We start from the raw sequence: 21,348 nt of genomic DNA on the forward strand, positions 1-21,348 counted from the left end.
CCTCAGAAATGCCAGTGCCTCCTTCGGTTATTCAACAAATAGCTACTGGACACCCAGTTTGTGCCAGGCCCTCTCCCAGTCCCTGGAGATGAACCAATGAATAAACCAGACAAAATTCCTCCCTGGTGGAATGTATGTTCTAGCAGAAAATAATATGTAACAATGAAATGATGCTTATACTTACTTGCAATTATTGCTAAGCCAGTGGGCCTCATTGCCACCAACGGGACACTGAGCAAAGTCTGGAAACACTTTTGGTTGTCACGACGGGCCCCTAGTAGGTAGAACCTGGGTGCTGACAAACGTCCTTCAATGCACAGGACAGTTTCCACAACAAAAACCACCTGGCCCCAAGTGCCGACAGTGCAGAGGGTGAGAGACCCTCTTCTCAAGGTCATGGACTCGCTTAGTTAACCCTTGAAACAACCCTATGAGGAAGGAACTATAAGTATGACTATTCTGTTATTTTTATAGTAACCAGTAGTAACTGCATTTTATAGAATTAATGGAATTATTTCTATTATATGACCATATATTACATAATATTTGTGAAGTTATATAAAATTATAAACACATGCTTTAAAAATACCTTTTTAGTGTATATGTGTGTGTTTAAAGATAGATGATGGATTTAAAACATTGATTTAGAGTTCCTTTTACAACCGAAGGCTGTACAGTTATGTCATCTCGATTTTATATTATTAATCTCTTCTAATCCTCACTCCCATGCTACAGAACATGCTTTGTGCCACAGCTGTGACAATGTGGATGTTAGAACAGCGGAGCAGCGTGCCAGACTAGAAACACCAGACCAGGAGTCCACAGATCCACGATCTAGCCTCATTGTCCCACTGGCTGTGGCGTCTGGGCAAGAACTTAAAACTTCTCTAAGCACACGAGGGTTACCATCACCAACACTGGGTGCAATAATGCCTCTCGGATAATCTGTAAAAGCTCTATAGAAACTGCAGGGAGCGCGCCACCCTCTATCCCACCACTGACTTGCACTGAGCAACCACTGAATTTTCGCTGCACATTCGCTGAGCTAATCCTCACCACAGCCTTGGAGGTAAGTGCTTGTCACTGCCAATGGAACATCAGGAAATACAGAAACATGGTAACTTGCCTAAGGTTACAGAGTCAGAAAGTGGCAGAATGAGAGTCCCCACCAGGGTTTTGGCTCCAGAACCCTCCCTCTTAATCCCTCTTAACCAGCATGGGTCCCTCTGGCCCAGCTACTGTGTGCAGTAACATTCGATTTGTGAGTAATGCTGATTGTTTCGATTCTTTTCTTTCACAGCTTCTACATTTATTTCATACTCAGATAGGTCTTCTCCACTTGGAGAGTATTTTTTTTAAATCCATGTTTTCTTTTAATACTTATGTGGTTATATTTCCAAGCTGAAATCTTTCAAATACCCAGAATTAATTTTGGGGAATAGTATGAGTTTGGATTCAACTTTCTCATTTTGCAGATGGCTTCTCAGTTGTAACAATTTCTGTTGAAGAAATCTACCCATTCTCCACTGCTCTGGAATGCCAACTTTATTACATACAAAATTCTCTTATTATTCCGATCTACGTCTTGACTGTTGATCTGACCACTGGTAAACAAATACACTGGCTATTTTAGTTACTGTAGCTGTAGCGTATGTTTTACTATCTGGGAGAGCTACTTGCCCTCATTATTTTTCTTTTCCAGAATTTTGCTGGCTGTTCTTCAGGAACTTAGAATCATGAATTGGTATTTTTTGTTAGGATTGCGTTATATTTATAAATTAATTCAGGAAAAACCAATACCCTTAGGAGGTTGACTCTTCCCATCCATGGATGCTGTGTACTTTCATGTTTGGGTCATCATGTCTTTTACCTGCCCCTCCTTTTCATGGTGAGCTCCTGTAACGTTTTACAGTTTTTCTCAGATAAGCCTTTCTTTAATACATTTACTTTTGGAGTTAGGAATGTGTTCCTGTGTGATTAATGTTATCACATGTATGTCTTATTTGTAAACAGATATGGTAATAAAAACTGTTAGGTGCAATATTACACAAAAAGTCATTCAGTTTTGTTTTGGTTTCAGTTATGTGCCCTGTTCTGGAAACTTCTGCAACTCAGGGTTGAAAACTTCACTAGAATCACAGACACGTCACACTTCTTTTAAATTCCTGTTAAGACACACTTGTCTCCAAAGACATTTTAGGGTTTAAAAAAAATCTCTGCTCCATGTTAGCTGATCTTAAATTTGGGGGCATAGAGCCTAGAGGTATTACATCACACATTAACAATTTTTATTGACCTAAAAACACAAAACTTACCTCCTAAATTCATTCCAGCTTGAAGACATTTTTGAAGTCTGCAGGCAGGACAATTCTTCCTTCGAATCTTGTCAATGATGCAATCATTTCTTCCAGCACATAAATAGTTGTGTTGCCCTGAATAAAAAGAAAAATGTTGAAATAAAGCCTATTATACTAATATAAGTACTAATGTTGAATACTCAGAATATAAAATTTCCTCTTTCCTGCCTTGATATCTCTTTTCAAAGAAGTAGAAGGGAAACAAGATTTATGGATAACACAGGTTCAGGCATGGTCAGCTGAGCACCATGGAGACTTCAGATTACAGATGGGAAGGTTAACACCACGAGCATTTCCAGCAGGTCCTCACTGAGGAGGGCTGCACTCCCCCACTGGTTACACACTCGGAGAGCTACGTGGAGCCTCTCAGGCGATGGTGCAAACTCCACTCAGACACCTCAACGGCACCGATCTGGTCTGCTGTGCCTGCTCACCTTTTACAAATGTGATTTCAGTGAGGAAACTTTCCAGACAGTACAGTTATTATTTAAAATGTTTATTTCATTCTGCAGATGAAACTGGAAAAAAATACTCAGATATGGGAATATGCTTAGAGAGTGGCGTCTACTGGCAACATGTAAACTTGTGGCCTAGCTCTATTATTCATTTATTTATTAAAAAAATCAACAAAACATCCAGTAGGGTACCAGGCATGATTAGAAACATTAGGGATACAATAATTAATAAGATAGACAAGTGTCCCTGATCTCATTAACTTTCACTCAGTTGTGGGGAGGGAGAAACAGGGGAGGTAATTAGGTGCCTGGATGCGTGCTGTACAGTAGCGCAGTCTGGGGAAGAAGGCGCAGCGAGGGGTGTGTATAACACGATGCAGGTGTGGGAGGGCACGGGCAGATGCAGACTTTTTAGAAACAGTGCATATAGGGCAGGCCTCACTAGAAGCTGATTTTCAGTGAAAGATCAGAAGGAAATGAAGGTGCTAACTGTGGGTGTCTTGGGAAAAAACACACCAGGCAGCCAGCTGGAAAAGCCAATGAGGTAGGTGCAGGGGTCGGCAGGCTACCTGGCATGTGTCAGGAACAGCCGAGTGGGAAAGAGAGGAAAGAATGAGTGGAAAGCAATGGGAGATGAGGAGAAAGGGCCACGGAGATTTGGCTCATGTTAGGGCCTCAAAGATCATACTCGACTTCGACTTTTGGCTTAGAGAGCTCTGAGCAGAGAAATGACTTGACATGATTTACACTCAGCAGGATCCCCCAGCTGCTGTGCTGACCAGGGACTGAGTGGACCAAGGAGAGGAGCAGGGCGAGCAGGGAGGAGGCATTCACCATGACCTAAGGGCTGGGTCCGTGTGGTCGCAGTGACAGCGGGGAGAAGTGGACAGATTCCAGTGCATTTGAAGCTACAGCTATGAGGATTTGCTGATATAACCAGAGAAAAGGGGGAGTTACAGAGGTATTAAGATGCTTGAGCTGAAAAATTTAAAAGAATGGAAACATCATAATCAAAAAGGAGAAGACAGTGGGAACATGTGTTTTGTGGGTGACTACTGCGGCTGAGTGTAGGAGATGTCGAGCGTGAGAGGTCTGAGAGGTGTCTAAGTGGAAGCGTCAAGTCGGCAGGTAGCCCAGACACACAGGTCTGGGGTTAGGAGAGGTCTGGACTGGAGATGGAATCAGCCTGTGGCTGTTACTTTAGGCCATGAGACTGCATGAGATCACACAGAGAGTGAGCACAGACTGGAAGGAGAAGGGTCTGAGGACTGAGTCACGGGCTGGGGCGAGCACGTGGACAGAGCGGAGAGGGAGTCTCCCTTCAGCCTGGTGCCAGCATACCCGCTTGGTGGAGAATTGCTAAGCACAAAAAATACTCAGGAAAAATAATGGGCATTGTTTAGTGCAATTAAAATAATTTGATCTGGAGCACATTTTCAGTAACATTATGGCAAATCTTAATAATACTAACAAACAGCCAGTAATAGATTAAGGGAATCTGTCAAAGTGAAGAAATGAAACCCTTCCATTACAGTAACCTAATGACATGTTAAAATTGAAGGCTCTTAGTGAGTACAGGTAGGCGCAGATAACTACACAAAAGTGACCAGTAAGTAGAGACTATAACTGCGGGCCTGCATTAAGTAATGCAGTATGTGTGTGGATGGAGTCCCAGAGGGAAAGAAGAGAATAGGTGAGAAAAAATGTACGAAAACTTCCAAATTTGAATAAAACAACTTGCAAATCCAGAAAGCTTAGCAAAGGCCCCAACGGATAAGTTGAAAAAAACAAAAAAACCCCAAAACCAAAAAAAACCCCACCATGGCAGAACATAGTTAAACTGATAGAAATAAATGTAAAAATATTTGAAAGCAGCCAGAACAAAATAAAATAATTACATAAAAGGGACTAAGGATAAAGGTAATAACTAATTTCTTAAATCAAAACAACTCAGGCCAGAAGACAACATATACTGTCTTTACAGACTGTTGACTCAGGGTAACCAACGAAAACATTTCCCAAAACGAAGGTGAAATAAAGATAGTTTTGGATAAACTAAAGCTGAGAAAATTTGCTATAGTGTAATCACATTATAAGAAATGAAAAAGGAAGTTCTTTACGCTGAAGGCAAATACAAGATAGAAATTTAGATGCACAGAAAAGAATGGAAATGATAATAGATGGTAAAAGTCAAAATAAACTTTCTTTTCTTAAATCTTTTAAAAGTCAAATGATTGCTTAAAACAGAAATAATAAGAATATATTATGAGATTTATAAAATATGTATGAGTAAAATACCTGTGAACACAGCAGAAAGAACAGGAAGGAATACAAATGAAATTCTACTACTGTAAGTTTCTTACATTGTACTTGAAATGAGACTTGAAATGCTACACCTGAAACTAATTCAGGGTGGACTGCAAATTAAAAATACATCCTCTCATCCCTAGAGTGACTCTTCTTAAAGGACAGTCCCTGGACAACAGCACAGCATCACCTAAACAGTTTTCAAAAATTTAAATTCACAGGCCCCACTCCAGACCTGCTAACTCTGGGGTGGGACCTAGAAATCTATGTCTTATGTAATCTTTCAGGTGATTCCAATATACACGAGTGTTTGAGAAATACTGCCAGAAAGCAACACCAGAATAATAACATTAATACCTGTAGCTTAAGAGACAATATAGAAATAAAATGGCATAATAATAAAAAAACCCAACAAAGACAGAGAAGGAAAAAAACAAGGGAACAAAAGGCAAAGAAACAGCAAGAGAGATATAAACCCAAGTAAGGCAATGATTACATTAAATGTAAATGGCCTAAACACTCTGATTAAAAGTCAAAAATAGTACACTGGATTATAAAAAAGCTAGATTCAAGTGTGTGTTCAGATGTATTTCTAAATACAAAGGCAAAATAAAATAAAATGCTTTGCTACCCCCCAATAAGTAAATAAATGTAAAGGCACACACAAGTTGAAGGTTAAAAGATGGACAACAATGTAAAATATAGGCATGAGAAAGCTGATGTGGCTATATTAAGGTCAGATAAAGTAGACTTCAAGACAAAGAATATCACCAAATATAACATATGTCATTTTGTAATGATTAAATCGATAATATGACAACCCTAAGTATGAATGTATCTAATAGCAGAACTTCAAAATACATCCAACAAAAAATTGACAAAACTAAAGGTAAAAAGATAAATCAAAAATCATAGCTGCACATTTGCAAACTCCCTTCTAATCAGGATACAGAAGATTTTAACAATATTATACAAACCCCTCGATCTAATGAATACTTAGGTCGCACGCATGCCCTTTTCCAGGGTGAATGGAACATTCACTGGGAGAGGCCACATCCTAAACGATAAAGTAAGTCTCAAATTATGGAAGGGTTGAAATTATGCACATGTTTTCTGACCTCAAAAGAAGGAAATTAGAAATCAACAACAAAACAATACCTAGAAAAACCCACACATTGAAAATTAAGTGACACACTTCTAAATCATTTATGGGTTGGAGAAAAAAATCACAAGGAAAATGATGGAATATTTCAAACAAAATTGTAATAAAAACTTAACATACCAAAACTTGTGTGGTAGAGCTAAATCATATAGAAGCTTGAAAATAAGAAACTAAACCCAACACAAACAGAAGGAATGAAATAAAAATGTATAAATCAATGACAAAGAAAACAGCAGTAGAGAAAAACCAAAAGCCAGAGGTTGGTTCTTTGTAAAGATTAGTTAATCGGGAAATAGCACATAGACTGGGAATTCTGTTCCATGCCTCTCACCTTGGGCCCAGGCTGATGCAGCAGCCCCCACAGCGCTTCCTGAGTCTCAGGGCAGGGGCCTGCCGAACCCGACTGAGGGAACCCATGCTCCAGCCGAGAATGCACTCAGATCTGGCCCAAGGATCCCTGCTCAGTCTTGTGGGGGCAGGAATTAGACTCTTACCTTGTGCCCAGAAAGCAAAGAGCTGGACAAAAATGGGAAACCTCACTGGACATTACTTCCACGAAGGGGAAATGAGAACATAAAATTCAGCTTCCATATAAGATCCTCTTTGAAGTATTAAACCATTTACATTATTTTTTTTGATAAATTAATTTTAATAAAGTTCAAGGCTATTCCCATAAACAGTTAAACTTTGCAAAATGTTAATGAGAAGCCACCAGCTTCTGACACATTTCCTTTTAGAAGAAAATAAACATCTACAGGTGACTTCAATAAAAAATGCAGTCCAGTGACCACCCCGCCTCACCCCCAAGTCCCAAAACCCACAACTTATTTTATCAATGTAAGTACACTAATAGGCATACGTACTCATGAGCCTGCACAAAAAAATTGAAAACTAAAAAAATTAAAAGCTTATAGGGGAAATGCAAATGTCCCACAGTTTTCAAATAGATTATGATTATTTTTTTCTCATAAGAATTGAGAGAAAGTTGTCGAGCTAGCTGGTAGCAGGCACTGTAATAGATTCCAGAGGAAAAAAATGCACATCTCCAAACATGGAAAGAAATCAAAGCCTCAAGTAAATGGGATATGATTTGAAGATTCCAAAATATCCCTTCCAAGTGAAACTTTCCTACGAAGGTGCTGAGCACCCGACGACAGGCACTCTGACACTCCGCTAGTGTCTGAAGAATCCGTCCATAAGCTAGTGGACAACCTGTTTGCACACCAGTGAAGAATTCCTCTATCAGCTAAGGGAGAAGGTAGAGACACAGTACAAACAGCACACTGTCTGGCAGACAGCCGTTTGTGAACACATGCTGAAAGAAAGAATGAACGTGTGGTTACTGGTGAATTGAACACACGTGTGACATACAGAATTTGCATGTGCATGGAGTCTGTTGTGTACATAAACACAAACACACACAAGGCCCATGGCTCCTAGGTAACGGGCTCACAAAGGGCCCATGTGCACTAATCATTGTGCCTCGTCTCCAGTACCAGACCTTTCAGCCTCCCTCTAAATACACGTTAGGAAAAAGAGCTCTGGGGATTTGCCAGGAAGCAGCAGAGGGTTCTGGGAAAGGCAGGTCCAGCCTAAACCAGCGCCAGAATCCCAAGCAGGATGAGTGCACCTCCTCGGTGTCCCAGGCCCTGAATCTACAGCCCTCTTCATTCTCCACTGAGGTTGGTTAGGACGCCTTGGACCATACCCATTACAGTCATTTGGATGTAGAAGGATCTCGTTTTCAGAATGAACATCTGTCCAGCAGGCCTCAGGGGGCTTGAGTCACTCAGCCATCTGTGCACCTCCTGAGGTAGTGGCAGCTTTTTGGAGAAGAGGCAGTCCGTTATTCTAAAAAATACAAAAGCTGCCAAGATGAGAGTCGATCTGGACGGGGTACCAGGAAGCTTAGCTGGCACATGTGTAACATTAATTCACACACAGGGAAACCAGAAGTACTCAAATCGAAGGAAAAATGCCTGTGGACTTAAAACAAAAAAGATGAATGTAAAAATAAAAGGAACTGAAGTATCATTTTTTTCTGTTGTTTCCAACCATGGTATTGATTTTAACCGTGGACTATATTAATGAGTGTTTAAAAATTAATTTTGTTATTTTAAAAGTTACTGGAATTGTTAGAAATTGTCTTTTAAAACATGTTGAATTTGAAATAAAAAGCCAACTTTTTGTTATAGTTGGGCTGATCTCAAATGAGAAATTGCAGATGGGGTGACATATGGGCCTCGCCTTAAAGCATCCACAGTATCAGGGCGAAAAAGGTGGCCACACAGAAGGCAGGAGGGGAAGACACGGGAAGACAAAGGGGAGAGGGCGCGGCTTTGGAACCAGACACCTGGTCCCGGGCCTGCCTCAGTCAAGGAGGAGCTGGGGGTTTCTCGGCCAAGCTGCTTAACGGTTCTGGGCCTCAGCTTCCTCGTCTATAAAATGCACATAGCAATGCAGACTCTGTAGTTTGTCAGATTCAAATTTATACATATAAAACAAGAAGCACAAAACTCAGCCTGAGGTAAGGGCTCAAAAAAAAAAAGTTGAAGATAGTGATGTTATCATTCATCATTTATTTGGGCTGCTCAGTCGTATGAGAAAATCCAAAGAACAGACATACTATCGTCACCTCTTAACTAAATGCGAGTAAAGAACATCCGTGTGTGCGAATACCCCCACTGAGTCAGGAAGGCCTCTACTGACAAGGGCCCACTTGAGACAAGACAGATACTCTTAGGCTCTGATCCCATCTTGAAGCCCTAACTCCTTCTAAGAGCTGCCAAGGGTGTGAGAGTGGAGAACCATATCCCTAAGGTAAACACAGGACAAAAAACCGGGACTCTGACCTGTTTGCAGGTCAGCTAAGAATCCTAGACTCGGGCCCAACAATGTATGGGTGGTGTAAGATTCTGGAAAGTTGTAACTTCTTTGTATTGTTGTTCCTCATACCCCGTTTTCTAGTGTTGCTTAAGATTAAAACTCTTACATGTAAGCAGGCACACCTGTTCAGGGGCAGAAGGAAAGGTGAACCCAGGAGACTGAGTTCCATTCTGCAGGGGCTATCAGGGAAACTGCACCCCAAAGGGTGAGAGTAGATGGGGGCAGCAGGTATTCAGAGGCAAGCAGGTTGAGGACCAAGGTCCTTGAAAATAAGAAAAAGGGGTGCTGGAATTTAAGATGGGTTCCCAGACAATGATTTAATTCCTTTCAGCAAAGATTTTTAGAGCAAAATATAAAGGGGCAAAGTACCATTCATTCTTTCCAAGACCTTATGTTCCAGGGGGCAGGATGAGGCGGGGGGATGTAACTGATAAAGGTAACTCACGTGCAGCTGAGGTGGCGAGACTTTAAGGAAAGAGGTGATTGTAGTTGAGTAAGGGGGTGAGCAAGGCTTTCCAGAGAAAAAAGCACCTGAGGTAAGCCTTGAAGAATGCTGTAGATGTGAATCCTGGAGAAGACAGACGTACAGACGTGCCAGGCACAGGACAAGCCCAGGGAAAGGCAGGGAGAGACACAGCTGATTGTGCAGCCAGCAGCCGGTCTGGTCGGCGGAAGCCCAGAGGGCCGGGGCACAGAGGAGGAGTGAGCAGTGTCTGCACTGTGGTGGCCAGAGGACATCCAGGGGCAGCAGTGCCACAGGGGCTCCTACGCCCGCCCTTCTCTTCTGGGTTCTAGACCTACACATGCACCTATCCACTGGATGACCCCACCTGAACATGTGTGACGCTTCAAAACCTCCATGTTCACAAATCAGGCCTAAGGCTCCCGCCCCACAGACAGCCCCCTTCCAGCCTCTGCATTCCCATCTAAAAGCTACAACCATCCTTGACTGACACCCACCCCTGTGCCCCCCATGCCTCAGCAAACCTCAATATTCAATGGGTCCCAGGTGCTGATGATTCTCTCCTGCGCTTCTCTTGAATCCTGTGCATGTCCACCAGCACTGTCTCCCCTTACTGTTGGCTGCCTTGGTAAACTTCTGAATTGCTGACTTTGAATCATTGCTTATTCACTATCTGTGGGGCCTTACACAAGTTACTTAACCCTTTTGTACATCAGTTTGCTCATTTGTTAAGTGGGCCTTATCCAAGCGCCTACTCACGAGTTATCCTGAGGATGAACACACAGCACAGAAGGCACTCAGACAGTCCCTGGCATCCAGTTCTTATCACCGTAGTGTCGCTATTATCACGACACTTGCATCATATTATTTTAATGCACTTGTAACTACCCGTCGCTATTTCCCCACTTCTAAATCAAGCGATTCTTGAATTTTCATTTAAAAGCTTTCTAAAGCAATGAACTCTTACATGGACTTCAATATGTTAAAGCAGAAGAAGAAGAGCTACTCTGGTTGACACGAACTTGAGGAGGGACCTCCCGGAGCTGCCCCCCACCCAGGTTGCACCCGGCAGTGATATCTCCAAGGGCAATCTCAGCTCCCCTGAGAACACATGCAGGGGGGCCATTCACCTCCCTCTCCCCTAGAGCTGTGCAGGGATCCTTCAGAATCACAGATCTGATGATCTCATCCACATCCCAGAGCCCTTCTCTACTTAAACTTTCAAGTGCAAACTCGAAGGTACCTTCCTCAAAGTGAAGGTAGGTGAGCAGGTGCGCAGATCTCGAAGATGGAAGTTATGGCGATGGCAGCAGAAGTAAGCTCGGATCAGAGCCGTCTGACACGGTAATGTTGGACCGTTACTTTTATTGGTGTTTTCTCATCATTATTATTATTGGTGTGAATGACAATGTATTTTGTGGTTTATTTTAACAAAATGGAAAGACTCCAAAGATTGGTCACTTTGTATAGCTGTATCTCTATTCACAGGTCCAGGCATAGAGGTCAGTCCTGAACCCTCCTCAGGGACATGCCATCACTGTGGACGGGCCGTGTGGTGAGCAGCCAGCCGTCCCCTGCCTGGCTGGAGGTGAGCCCTAGGCTGAGGCTGCACTGAGCCCATCTGCCCCATCACTTCTTTACGTCTGACCTTCAGAGGGAGTCCTATCGCTGCCTGTCTCTGGCTCCACTGATTCCATATTCAGTGACACACACACACACACACACACACACACAGGTACACATGTCCTTCTACCTCACAGCAATGCTCTGCACCTCTAACTACTATCCGCTATCCTCTTTAATTTCACGGGGGACCTAAGCCAGAAGCATGGCTGGTAATCATGGTAGCCTCCTTTCGTCAAGTAAAAGACTGATGTTTTCAGGCAAAACCCTATATGGAAAGAAACAGGTTCTAGGAGCCCCCAAACTATGGTGAACACTGACAAACACCTTTCAGAATCTCTGAGGCAAGGATCAGGCATTTAACCAGGCAGGAGATTACAGCGACTCTGGACTAATCAGAATGCCCCAAATTCTGCGTTTTGAAAACCTGACTTGTCGCGACACTTGAGGAGCACAGCCCTTTCCAGATGAGGAGGGGGGACTGACTGGAGAGAAGGATGAACATCGACATCTGCCCCTACTCAGCACCCCAAATCCTTTCCCATCCCCCCAGTAGGCTGTGCCCGGAGCCTCAGCTTGGGCCTCCTTGGGGGGGCCCCCCAGCCCCACGGATGGACGCCATGCTTCAGGCCTCTCTCTTCTCCTTTACTCACTCAGCCTTCAGTCTGGGAAGAATCATCCGACCGGCTTGCCTCCTCTTCCAGCAGATGCAGCCTCCAGTCTTGGGGGAGCCTGTGCCTGTATCTAACTCTGGGTGGCAGCCCCAGTTTTTTTGCTCTTATCACTAAGCCGTATCCTTCAACTTGGTTACCCACCCCCAAAGTTGCTATTTTGTCTTCCACCAGCCACTCCCTCATTTCTCAATTTGTTCAGAGCCCGGTGGGGAGATGGCTGGCATTTCACAGGGGCCTTCGAGATGGAGAGAGAGCCCGACAGCACCCGAGTCCCTGCCACTTGGATCTCTGCAACAGGGACACAGTACCGAGCTCCCCGGCCTGAGTCCTGAAACGAGGACCCCACGGTCCCCTCCACCCCCTTCCCAGAACCTCACTCCCTGATTCCCAGCCCCCCAAATGCACACCTTGTGGAAGGGCAGGGAATCACAAGGGTGTGGTCACTGTGGGAATATAACTGTCGGGGTGCAAACCTTGATGACAATCAAGATTTACTTTAAACTTGGTTTTTTTCCCCCTTTTAAAAGCTGTCAAGAAATTTCAGCATCAAATCTTGTTTTCCTTTCAAACCTTATTGTCATGCTCACCATGTTATGTGACATGTAATTTTCTTTCTCACACCTTTTCTCCAACTTAATCCAAAGTCTTTATTTTACAAACAAGAAAATTGCCTTCTTTAGTCCACAAAAAATCATTTTATACCCTTCTAGTACCTTTTGTCCATATCTTGTATTTGAACTCTGATACTGTTTTCTAACTTTTCATGCTGAGGATCCTGTTTCCCGTGGGATAAAGAGAGCCTTAGAACGCAGGGCCTGAATTTGTGTGAGATTCTTGATGAGTTAATGTGAACTGAACTTACTTGATTTAAGTTCACAGGAAGAAGCTTGGTGAGACTGAGAACTCTCCTGAATCAGATCTACCACTAAAGGCCTTTCTATTCCTTAATCACTCAGCTTGTACTGCTGCAAATTCCCCCAAACACATGCGAAAACACTCATGTCCAGGGACAAACAAAAAACAGCCTCTAGGGTAAAACCAAGAAACAAACTGCAAACTCTCCCTCTCATTGTGGATTAATATTCCTTTCCGTGCTCGACGGGAAGTCCTGGATGTATGCTGAGTGGGCACACCGGGGGAGCTCTACGATTCCTCCCAGCTGTAACAGAAATCACGACCCTATTATTCCTGCCCTTATTTATCATGCCTACCCAGTACCGCCTATTTCTGTAGGAGCTGAGCATGAGGCTGTAAGAGAATTTAACTAAAAGGGACCACAGCTTATAAAAGAGTTTAATGTTTATCCCTACCTGGATGATACATTGTTCACTATTTGTTACATGCCCAAAGCCATTAGCAAGTCTGATGGCTTTGTTGCTACTTTTCATGAAAACAGGGAATTCTGCACTTTAGCAGGAAGCCAAACTTTTAAAGGGACCTCTTTACTTCAGTACCCCTGGTAGTGAATAACCAAGAATAATCAGATGATACATACAATGAAAGTTTCCCTTTTTCAATAAATGCATTAGTTTTCAGAAAGGCAATTTCACTGAATCGCCTTTTAAATTAACTTGCTGTTTAAATCTCTTTCATTTTTAAAGGTCCATTTGTTGTCCTGCTAGAGGATTTTTTTTTTTTTTCTGAAGCAGTTGACAACTGCCCAGCAACAGCAGCCTGTGTTTGCAGTCCCTATTTTGGGCTACATCACATGTCACTTACATAACCTTGTTTAACTGCTCTTGAACCAGTTCGAACAACCTGGGAAACAGTTTAGGGCAGTCCCAGCAAATTCCCGCACGGGCACTGCAGATTCTGATGGGCGATTGCCCATCCCCCGCCCCACCCTACATCTTATAATGTCTCTCGGTGAGTAAGAGGGTGTCCAACAAGCACTGGTTATTCATTGTCAGAGCAAGCTAAAACATTTGATAATTAACTTCCCCTGCTCAGTTTGAACCAGTTCGGTCTGCCCACAATAAACCAATGAACAATGTTCTCCCGCTGCTGGGGTTTACGAGTGAGCCTGGATTAACATGCTTTAAAATGCCAGGTGTTGGGGGGGACTCACTGGAGAAGTAAGTACAGGCTGCCTGTGCCACCTTAAAACACAAATCTTTGAAGTTATGTTTTCAGGATTCTAAGATTTTAATTTAGAAGTGAGATTGGACTTATTTTTTCCCCCTGCAGTGTTTCAGGAGTTCTTCCCATGTGGTAAACGCAAAATTCCCAATAAACATTCTTCTCAGTGGGAAAGGTGTTAGTTTTTTCATTAAAAAATATATATATATAACTTCTAATTATCAGGAGTTAAATTTTAGGCACTCTGCATGTTTTAGTGAAAGACAATAGAATAAAGTATTATATGATAAAAGCCAACTGCTGTAAGCTTTTAACCTTAAGAAACATTTATTAGTTTGTGAGTAAGAAAAGACAAGTAACTTATCAGCAAGGAGCAAGGAACATTTTTTTCAGGAGGAGTGACTTACGTCCCACACACATTCAACAGTAGGAATTTAACATGGTTGTACTTCACTATGCAAAAACATCTGTTATCTAGATAAACTAATAAGTTATTCAGGGCAGTGGGCAGGGAAGTAACATTTGTTGAATTCCTGTTAAGTGACAGGTGTTTTACCAATCATATAATTTAATGCTTAATTAAAAAATCCGATGGGGGTGGACCCTGTAGGATAGGTGGAATGTGCCCCCCGTTTTGTCAATGAACACATACACAGGCTACGACTCAGGGCGGGCTTAGCTGGCGTTCACACTGGGAGCGCAGTCCAAACAGCACCTGCTCTCTCTGTGGCTCCAAACTCACCGAAGGTATCTGTATGTTAAGCTACGTGTACCTAGAGGGCAGAATGGAACATCGCAAGGTCTTTGCAGTAAAACGTGTGGGCTACTGATAAGGGACAGCTTGTCCACTGAGATGCCGCTAACCACTGTTACACTTGGAAGAGCAAACCCACCAGTCTGTGCCTCAGCTGAAAGGTGCACGAGATGGCAAACGTACTTACCCCTAGCCCAGCACTTTCTGCCTGACCCAGATGGCCTTCTCAATCCCGGGGCTCAAAGTGGGCATGCACACAGCCCTGAAGACTTGAAAATGTCTGTGGGTGGGGTCCTCAGTGATCACACTTCCTTCATTTTTGCCCAACCGGCAAATCCACCAAGATCTCAGAAGTGGAAACGAGGCCGAGGCAGACGGAAGGGACTCATGTTCAGCCATTCACCTCAAACTGTTCTTTACCACTGGAAAGTCTCAGCCAGCTCAGTGGGCCCTCCCTGGCCAGCTCAGACCTAGCTTCGTTTCTAAGCGCCCTTAGAGCTCTAAACCCAGACAAGGGCTGTGTTGGAACCAGAGGACACCTGGGTCACAAACTTCTACTGGCGATCTACATTTCTGCTAGAAAAGAAATGATGACACCACTGACATGAGGTTTTTGCTCACACGTGCACTGAGTTCGTTCGGGTACGATGGGGCATATGCTGCAGAGCCTCCCTCCCTAACCCTCTAGCCACCCAGTCCCTTCCCCAGCGACAACCCCTGCTGTCATGGTTCCTAGGACACTTGTTTTCTGACGACAGTAAATATATTCTGTTTGCTAAGTTATGCACTATTAATGCAATATTTCTCTTCTTTTACTAATTAATTCAACAAGTAATTATTGGGTGGCTGTTACATGCCAGTTACTGTGATCAGCACTAGGGCTGAGAGATGAATGAGACAAGATTCCTCCCCTTCTGGGCCTCGCGTGTGGTCCAGTGGCTAGCAAATCCAACCCCGTGGCAAGACAGGGACTAGCAAATCCAACCCACGGCAAGAACAGCACATGGACAGAGCGTTACAGGAGCACAGATGAGGACGTGATGAGCTTTTTGCCTGAGGAGGCAGGAAAACCTTCCCGGAAGAAATAATGTTAGGCCAGCTTCTTGAGGAATGGTGGCTGGATGGAAAGGGAGTAGAGGAGTTTCTAACTAGAGAAGCAATGCCCTACAAAATGAATGGTGTGAAAAGGTAGCGTACATTTAGCGATGAGGGAGCCTGGTGTGCCTGGGGCACAGGGAGTGTATGCAGAAGCAGTAAAAGGACTGTAAGCACTTGCTCTGCCATGCTCTGTAGTCTGGACGTGAATCTTAGGCAATGCGGAAGCCAGTCCAGGTCTAACGGATGTTCCAGAAAGTTCACCCTGGCAGCTCAGTGGAAGGCATCCTGGAATCGTGCTCAGCATCCAGATGACTCTTTCAGAAGCAGGTGGTTAGGAGGTTCAATTTCTCATCAATCTTCCTCATCTCTGTTACTCCCTAGCCTCAAATGCATTTCTCCATATCTTAATTGCTTCAACATCCACTCGTTATCTCAGTAACAACAGCTAAAGCCATCCAAAATTATTTCTTTCTGGTCCTCCGTGCAAATATTCAAATATTTCACACTCTCCTGATTCCATAACCCAGAGCTGTTGACCCCTGCCTCTGGGTACCATCATTGTCTCAAGGACGCAGATCATGTGTATGCTTGAGACGAAACGAGGCGGCCTTGGACTTACTCACTTAACGTACACAGCAGAGTAGATATTTCCTCCTTAACATTCTCAACTGGCCAGCCCCCTTTTGTCCAACAATTCCCAATAGGAATGACTCACAACTTTAGCATGTCTGAACCCAAATTCTTGTTTTTCTATGGGATAAAGGGGTACATGATGTAAACCCCGGTACACTGGAACTTGGAGCTGAAGATTAGAGTCAGATGGGGGGATGGAGGGAAGAGGAACTTTGGGAAGTGGTTCAGTGACATGAGACAGCTGTCAGCCGAGAATGAGAAGGGCAGGGGTGGAGGAGCGGCCGATTCACAATCGGAGCAGCAAGGGGAATGTGACAGACAGCAGGAGATAGATGTGAAGAGGACTAATGTCTGCTAAGTATCCACTGTGCTTGACGCTGCTAGGCTGGGAGAGCTATATTATTATCGTATTTAATGTTTATGATGACCTTTTGAGAGGTGCAACTGTCCTGCACCTGATGAGGACACACGGAGCTGTCCGTGGTGCTCCCCGCAGCCAGTGGCGATGCAAGCATTTGAACCCAGCGCTGGCAAAAGCCCGTGCACCCTGGGCACGTCACTCAGAGGCACTCCTGACACCGCAACACACATAACAACATCTTGCTCCAGCCTTCTAGGAAAGCTTTGCACTTACACGTTTTAACCTTGTGCACTTGATCATTTGACTAAACTGCTTAAAATCAAAGCATTTCCTACTTAGAAAACAGCTTAGTCCTTATTCACAGTTGAAACCCAGGACAAAAAAAGTTCCAGTGTAGTTGACAGTATTGTGATGGGCTTTGGGGTCAGACATATACAGGTTCCATCTGGACCTGGTCACTTACCAGCTAATGTAATGCTGAGCAAGCCCCTTAACCTTGACTGTTCCCACCCATAAAGTTAGAGCAACAAAACGTATCTCACAGGGGACTGTAAAGAATAAATGCATTTGTCTGTTTAAAAAGCCTAGCACCATGCCTGGGACACAACAGGTGCTCTGCAAACCTTCTGCTCTTCCCCGGGAACAGAGCCCTGGGCCTGGAGCAGACCACCTGGTTCCCACCTGGTCTCACAGCTCCTGAGGGCGAGAGCTGGGTGAGCCAGCCTCATGAAGCTTCAGTGTCCCCAACTGTAAACAGGGCAGTGCTGGTACTTCTCCCTCAGGGCAGCAGTCAGCCCTGCCCCCGCCAATCTTGATTTTGGACAGAAAGGATCTAGTCACTCTACTCTAAATCTGGGATCCCTACGTTAAGTCACTTTTCAGCTAATTATGCTTGTATTTCAGGTTTGCTTTCTGTTAACTGGGCTTACGCCTCATTCCCCTGTGTCGCATCGCCTGTACTGGGCCTGCCTACTACCCCCAATCCTTACACGACCACATTCCCCACCCCCTGGCTCCCTCTGAAGTCCAGCCCTAAGACCAGGGCTCTGACACACGCCTTTCTCGGGAGCCCACCGGTCTCCTCCTGCACCAAAGACTCTCAGGATGGCCCGCCCAGATCACATGCTCGCTCTCACTTCTGAATTGTATGTTCTCCTAGCACCTGTGCCCACTCGCCAGCTCCCGTCCTGCCCTGGGGACCAGGTCTGGTTTCCTGTCCCAGGCCTTTCCAGTTTGCCCCATCATTACATTTGTTAATTCCCAAAGATACATTTTCTTTCTCTAATTCCTGTCACCACTTCTCTTATACAGAAGAGATGAGACACACATGGAAATAAATAACATTGAGCTTGTTTACAATTGTACTATGCTTTTGTCCTCTCTAAAAAAGAGCTTGTCACGAGAAACATACAAAGTTGCTTTATTTTGATCAATAAGAAAATACATCGAATTACAAATGGGTTGCCTATCACTGCAGTCATCTGTGAAGGAGAGGGACATTCACTCAAGTGGTTTATGTCAGCTTACCAGCTATGCAAGCTGATTTTTAGATCATTGGGAGAATCTACATGGGCCTGGGAAGGTGTTCTCTTCCTGAAGAGTTTCCCTACTGGGCTCTAGATCATAAGTCAGCAAAGAAAGGTCCTCTGTTCTGCGTCTTCTTCTCCCTGGAGGGAGTCTGGATGGGTCAGCTTCAAGAGCATGGGCCGTTTTTGCTAACCAAAAATGAAGGTAGGTAGGCAGAGGTCTGGTGTGGCGCCTGGCTAACTCGGAGTTTCTAACAGCCTCTCCAGTGGGCTACGGACCCAGTCCAGTGCATCACAACGAGGTGGTTTGCTCCTTCATTGGTCAGTGTTTCCCATGCACATGCCTAATGGAAGAAAAAGAACTGAGGTTTGAGGCAGGGCTGGCCTTGGTTCCGGTCCTCCATGTCACAGCTGCTTTCCCAGGCACATATCTGACATTGCTGGTGTGCCCTCACTGGTCCCCATCCTCTATCCCTGTATTTTGTAAGGTGGTTTAAGCTCTACAGGCCATGGACAAATCTCCAATATGCCAACCGTCTACCTGGATTCTCTGTTCATCTGCTACATCGCCCTCATGCCAACCACTTGCTTGGACTGAGGCTGGGGAGTACTATGCCCCTTTGACTCTTGATCTTGATTTGTCCTAAGACGTGTCACAGGAACAGGACTGTACCATGAAAATGGAGCAATCCTGAGATATAAAAAGTGCGAAGCAATCATAATGTGGATTTTAAGTCTTTTCTATCCACAAGTACTGACAAATTATTACTTTGATATGTTAAACTTTTTCCTATACATGAGTATGTTCCTTTGTAAATCACTAGCTTGCTGGTCATCTTGCTGAAGTCATAGCCTTTTAAAATCCCTTCTCTTATCTATAAAACGTAGAGGTGGCATTAGATGATCTCTACTGTCTGTCCCTCTATCTCTTTGTTTCTATGGTCCTGAAGAGAGGACCAGTGAAGGAAAAGATATAAAGTCATCACGAGAAAGAACAGGCAGTGGACAGGGCAGTGGAGCCTTCCCTGGTGTCCTGTGGAAATAAATACACAGTGTAACTGGCAAAGCCACACTAAGGAGCAAATTGCTAAAGACAGGAGAGGGAGCTGTCACCGCTGTCCTTACCCCCCAGAGAGGCTCGGAATTGCAATTTAGTTAAAAAGAATTCAAGAGCAGTCACTATGGCCTTTGATGAGAAAGTAGTCAAAGATAAGAGAAATTACTTTTTTGAAAATACGTCCAAGCAAAGTACCCTAGGAGATAAAAATCAAAGAAAAGCAAGATTTTGTATATATGGGTATAGGTATGTATTCACACACATTTTAAATAACTGCAACAGTGTTGAAATTTAACAAGTGATCACACTACAATCTACATTATGTTGTAAAAAAATCCAGAATTCTTCATTAGGTGTTTCAATATTAAAAAATGCAGAAATGAGAGGTTTGCTCCCCTCTTCTTCCCTGCTTACTGCAGGCCTAGAAGTTTTTAAGGGGACTCTTTGTTTATGTATTTAGCTTTATGTTGCAATTATAAAATTGATGAAATGTGGTGGGAAAAGTCTAGAAGAACTATTTTAAGCCAAAAAAAATTCAGAGATTATTATACTTGACAAGCTGTGGCTTCACTAGGAGAGTATTAAAGAGACACTCCATGGTTAAACACCTTAGATCGAGTTACAGGAGATAAGGTGCCTGTGTGAAGCAGGATGACGATAAACAAACTACAGCTTGTAGGCCAAAAATAGCCCCGTTCTTCCCAGCTCTGAATTCCATCTGTCAAAATGAGGTGGATGGCGTTCACCAGATACCAGCAATGCATGTGCAGCTGAACTGGTTCAATCCCCCGGGGGGCTTAGCCTGGTTATTCGTAATCACCATCAACCATCAGTGCGTGGTGTCATTCACGTCATGAAGGCTGTAGCCATTCCTGCCAGCCCATTCTTCCCCCCTTTCCAGAGACTAACTTCAGAACACTCCCACACCTCCTCTACACACGTTTCAGGCCCCGGCAGAACCTCAGCGTGACGAAAACCTTCCCTGAGCTCCAACGATGTATTTCCTGTCTCTGAAACACCCTCACTGACATTGGCTGAGAACTATTACAAGCTGGGCCCCAGAGCACTGCATTATGTGAGTTGAGATTTGCAAGAATACCGTACACGATTAAAATTACTCCCACTTTTATGTTCTTATTGCTCTGGCAAATTCTTCCTAGCAATACTGCTTCCTTCTCCACATGAGGCCTGGGTGTTTGGATGTTATTTCTTCCAATACATCAGAGGGCAGGGAGCAGGTCTCATGCATCAATAGAGAGCGACATGGTGCCTAAGACCTGGTAAGTGTTAATAAACACCCATGGGTGGGGAGGGGCAGGTGCACCCTTCCTGTCAGGAGCAAGAACTACAGGTCTCATTTAGCAACAGCCTTGGGCCTGGCAGGAACGCCTCAAGTTTCCTGGCTGCTGCAGCAGCCCTGTGCTGTGAGTGCCTCTTCCTCCGGAAGCTCTCAGGGCCCCGGGAGGCCTAGTAGTGGGAGGTAATGCTTAAAATCTTCCCTCCAAAGAGTCATTAGTCATCGTAGCACTATAGGATAATGCAAATATACACAGGGGGCCAAGAAACTATCTGACAATGAGTGAGTTCATTTTGACTATTTTTAGTTGTCTGCAACAAGAGGAAAAAGAAATTCTCATTGAATCGCTGTTTAATCCTATGATACAAAATGAATTGTGCAGGCACAAAAGTATTTTCTAACTGCACCGTTTCAGACTCTGTCCCTTTACAAATATCTACAAAGTTGACCACACCTACAAAGGGGCATAAGTATCCTCACAGGAGTTCACAAAACTACATACAATGATGATAAAATGTGCTAAGTGCGTTTTAGGTGTGAAAATGTTAAGATGGATATTAGCAAAGAGACAAGAGATAAATATTGGTGAGAATGTGGAGAAAAGGGAACTTTCACG

The 21,348-nt window shown here is 44.0% G+C and overlaps 1 protein-coding gene across 5 annotated transcripts in view; it reads right to left on the reverse strand.

Moving 5' to 3' along the window:
• Window positions 1-21,348, reverse strand: part of NR3C2 (nuclear receptor subfamily 3 group C member 2) — a 295,391-nt gene that overhangs the window by 81,633 nt on the left and 192,410 nt on the right. For all 5 annotated transcript variants that reach the window (XM_053911717.1, XM_045202424.2, XM_024568635.3 and 2 more), the window contains exon 4: window positions 2,316-2,432. In XM_053911717.1, the coding sequence (XP_053767692.1) occupies window positions 2,316-2,432 (117 nt within the window). The remainder of the gene's footprint in view (window positions 1-2,315; window positions 2,433-21,348) is intronic.

Source organism: Desmodus rotundus, chromosome 9 (genome assembly GCF_022682495.2).
Source record: "Desmodus rotundus isolate HL8 chromosome 9, HLdesRot8A.1, whole genome shotgun sequence".
Classification (NCBI taxonomy): domain Eukaryota; kingdom Metazoa; phylum Chordata; class Mammalia; order Chiroptera; family Phyllostomidae; genus Desmodus; species Desmodus rotundus.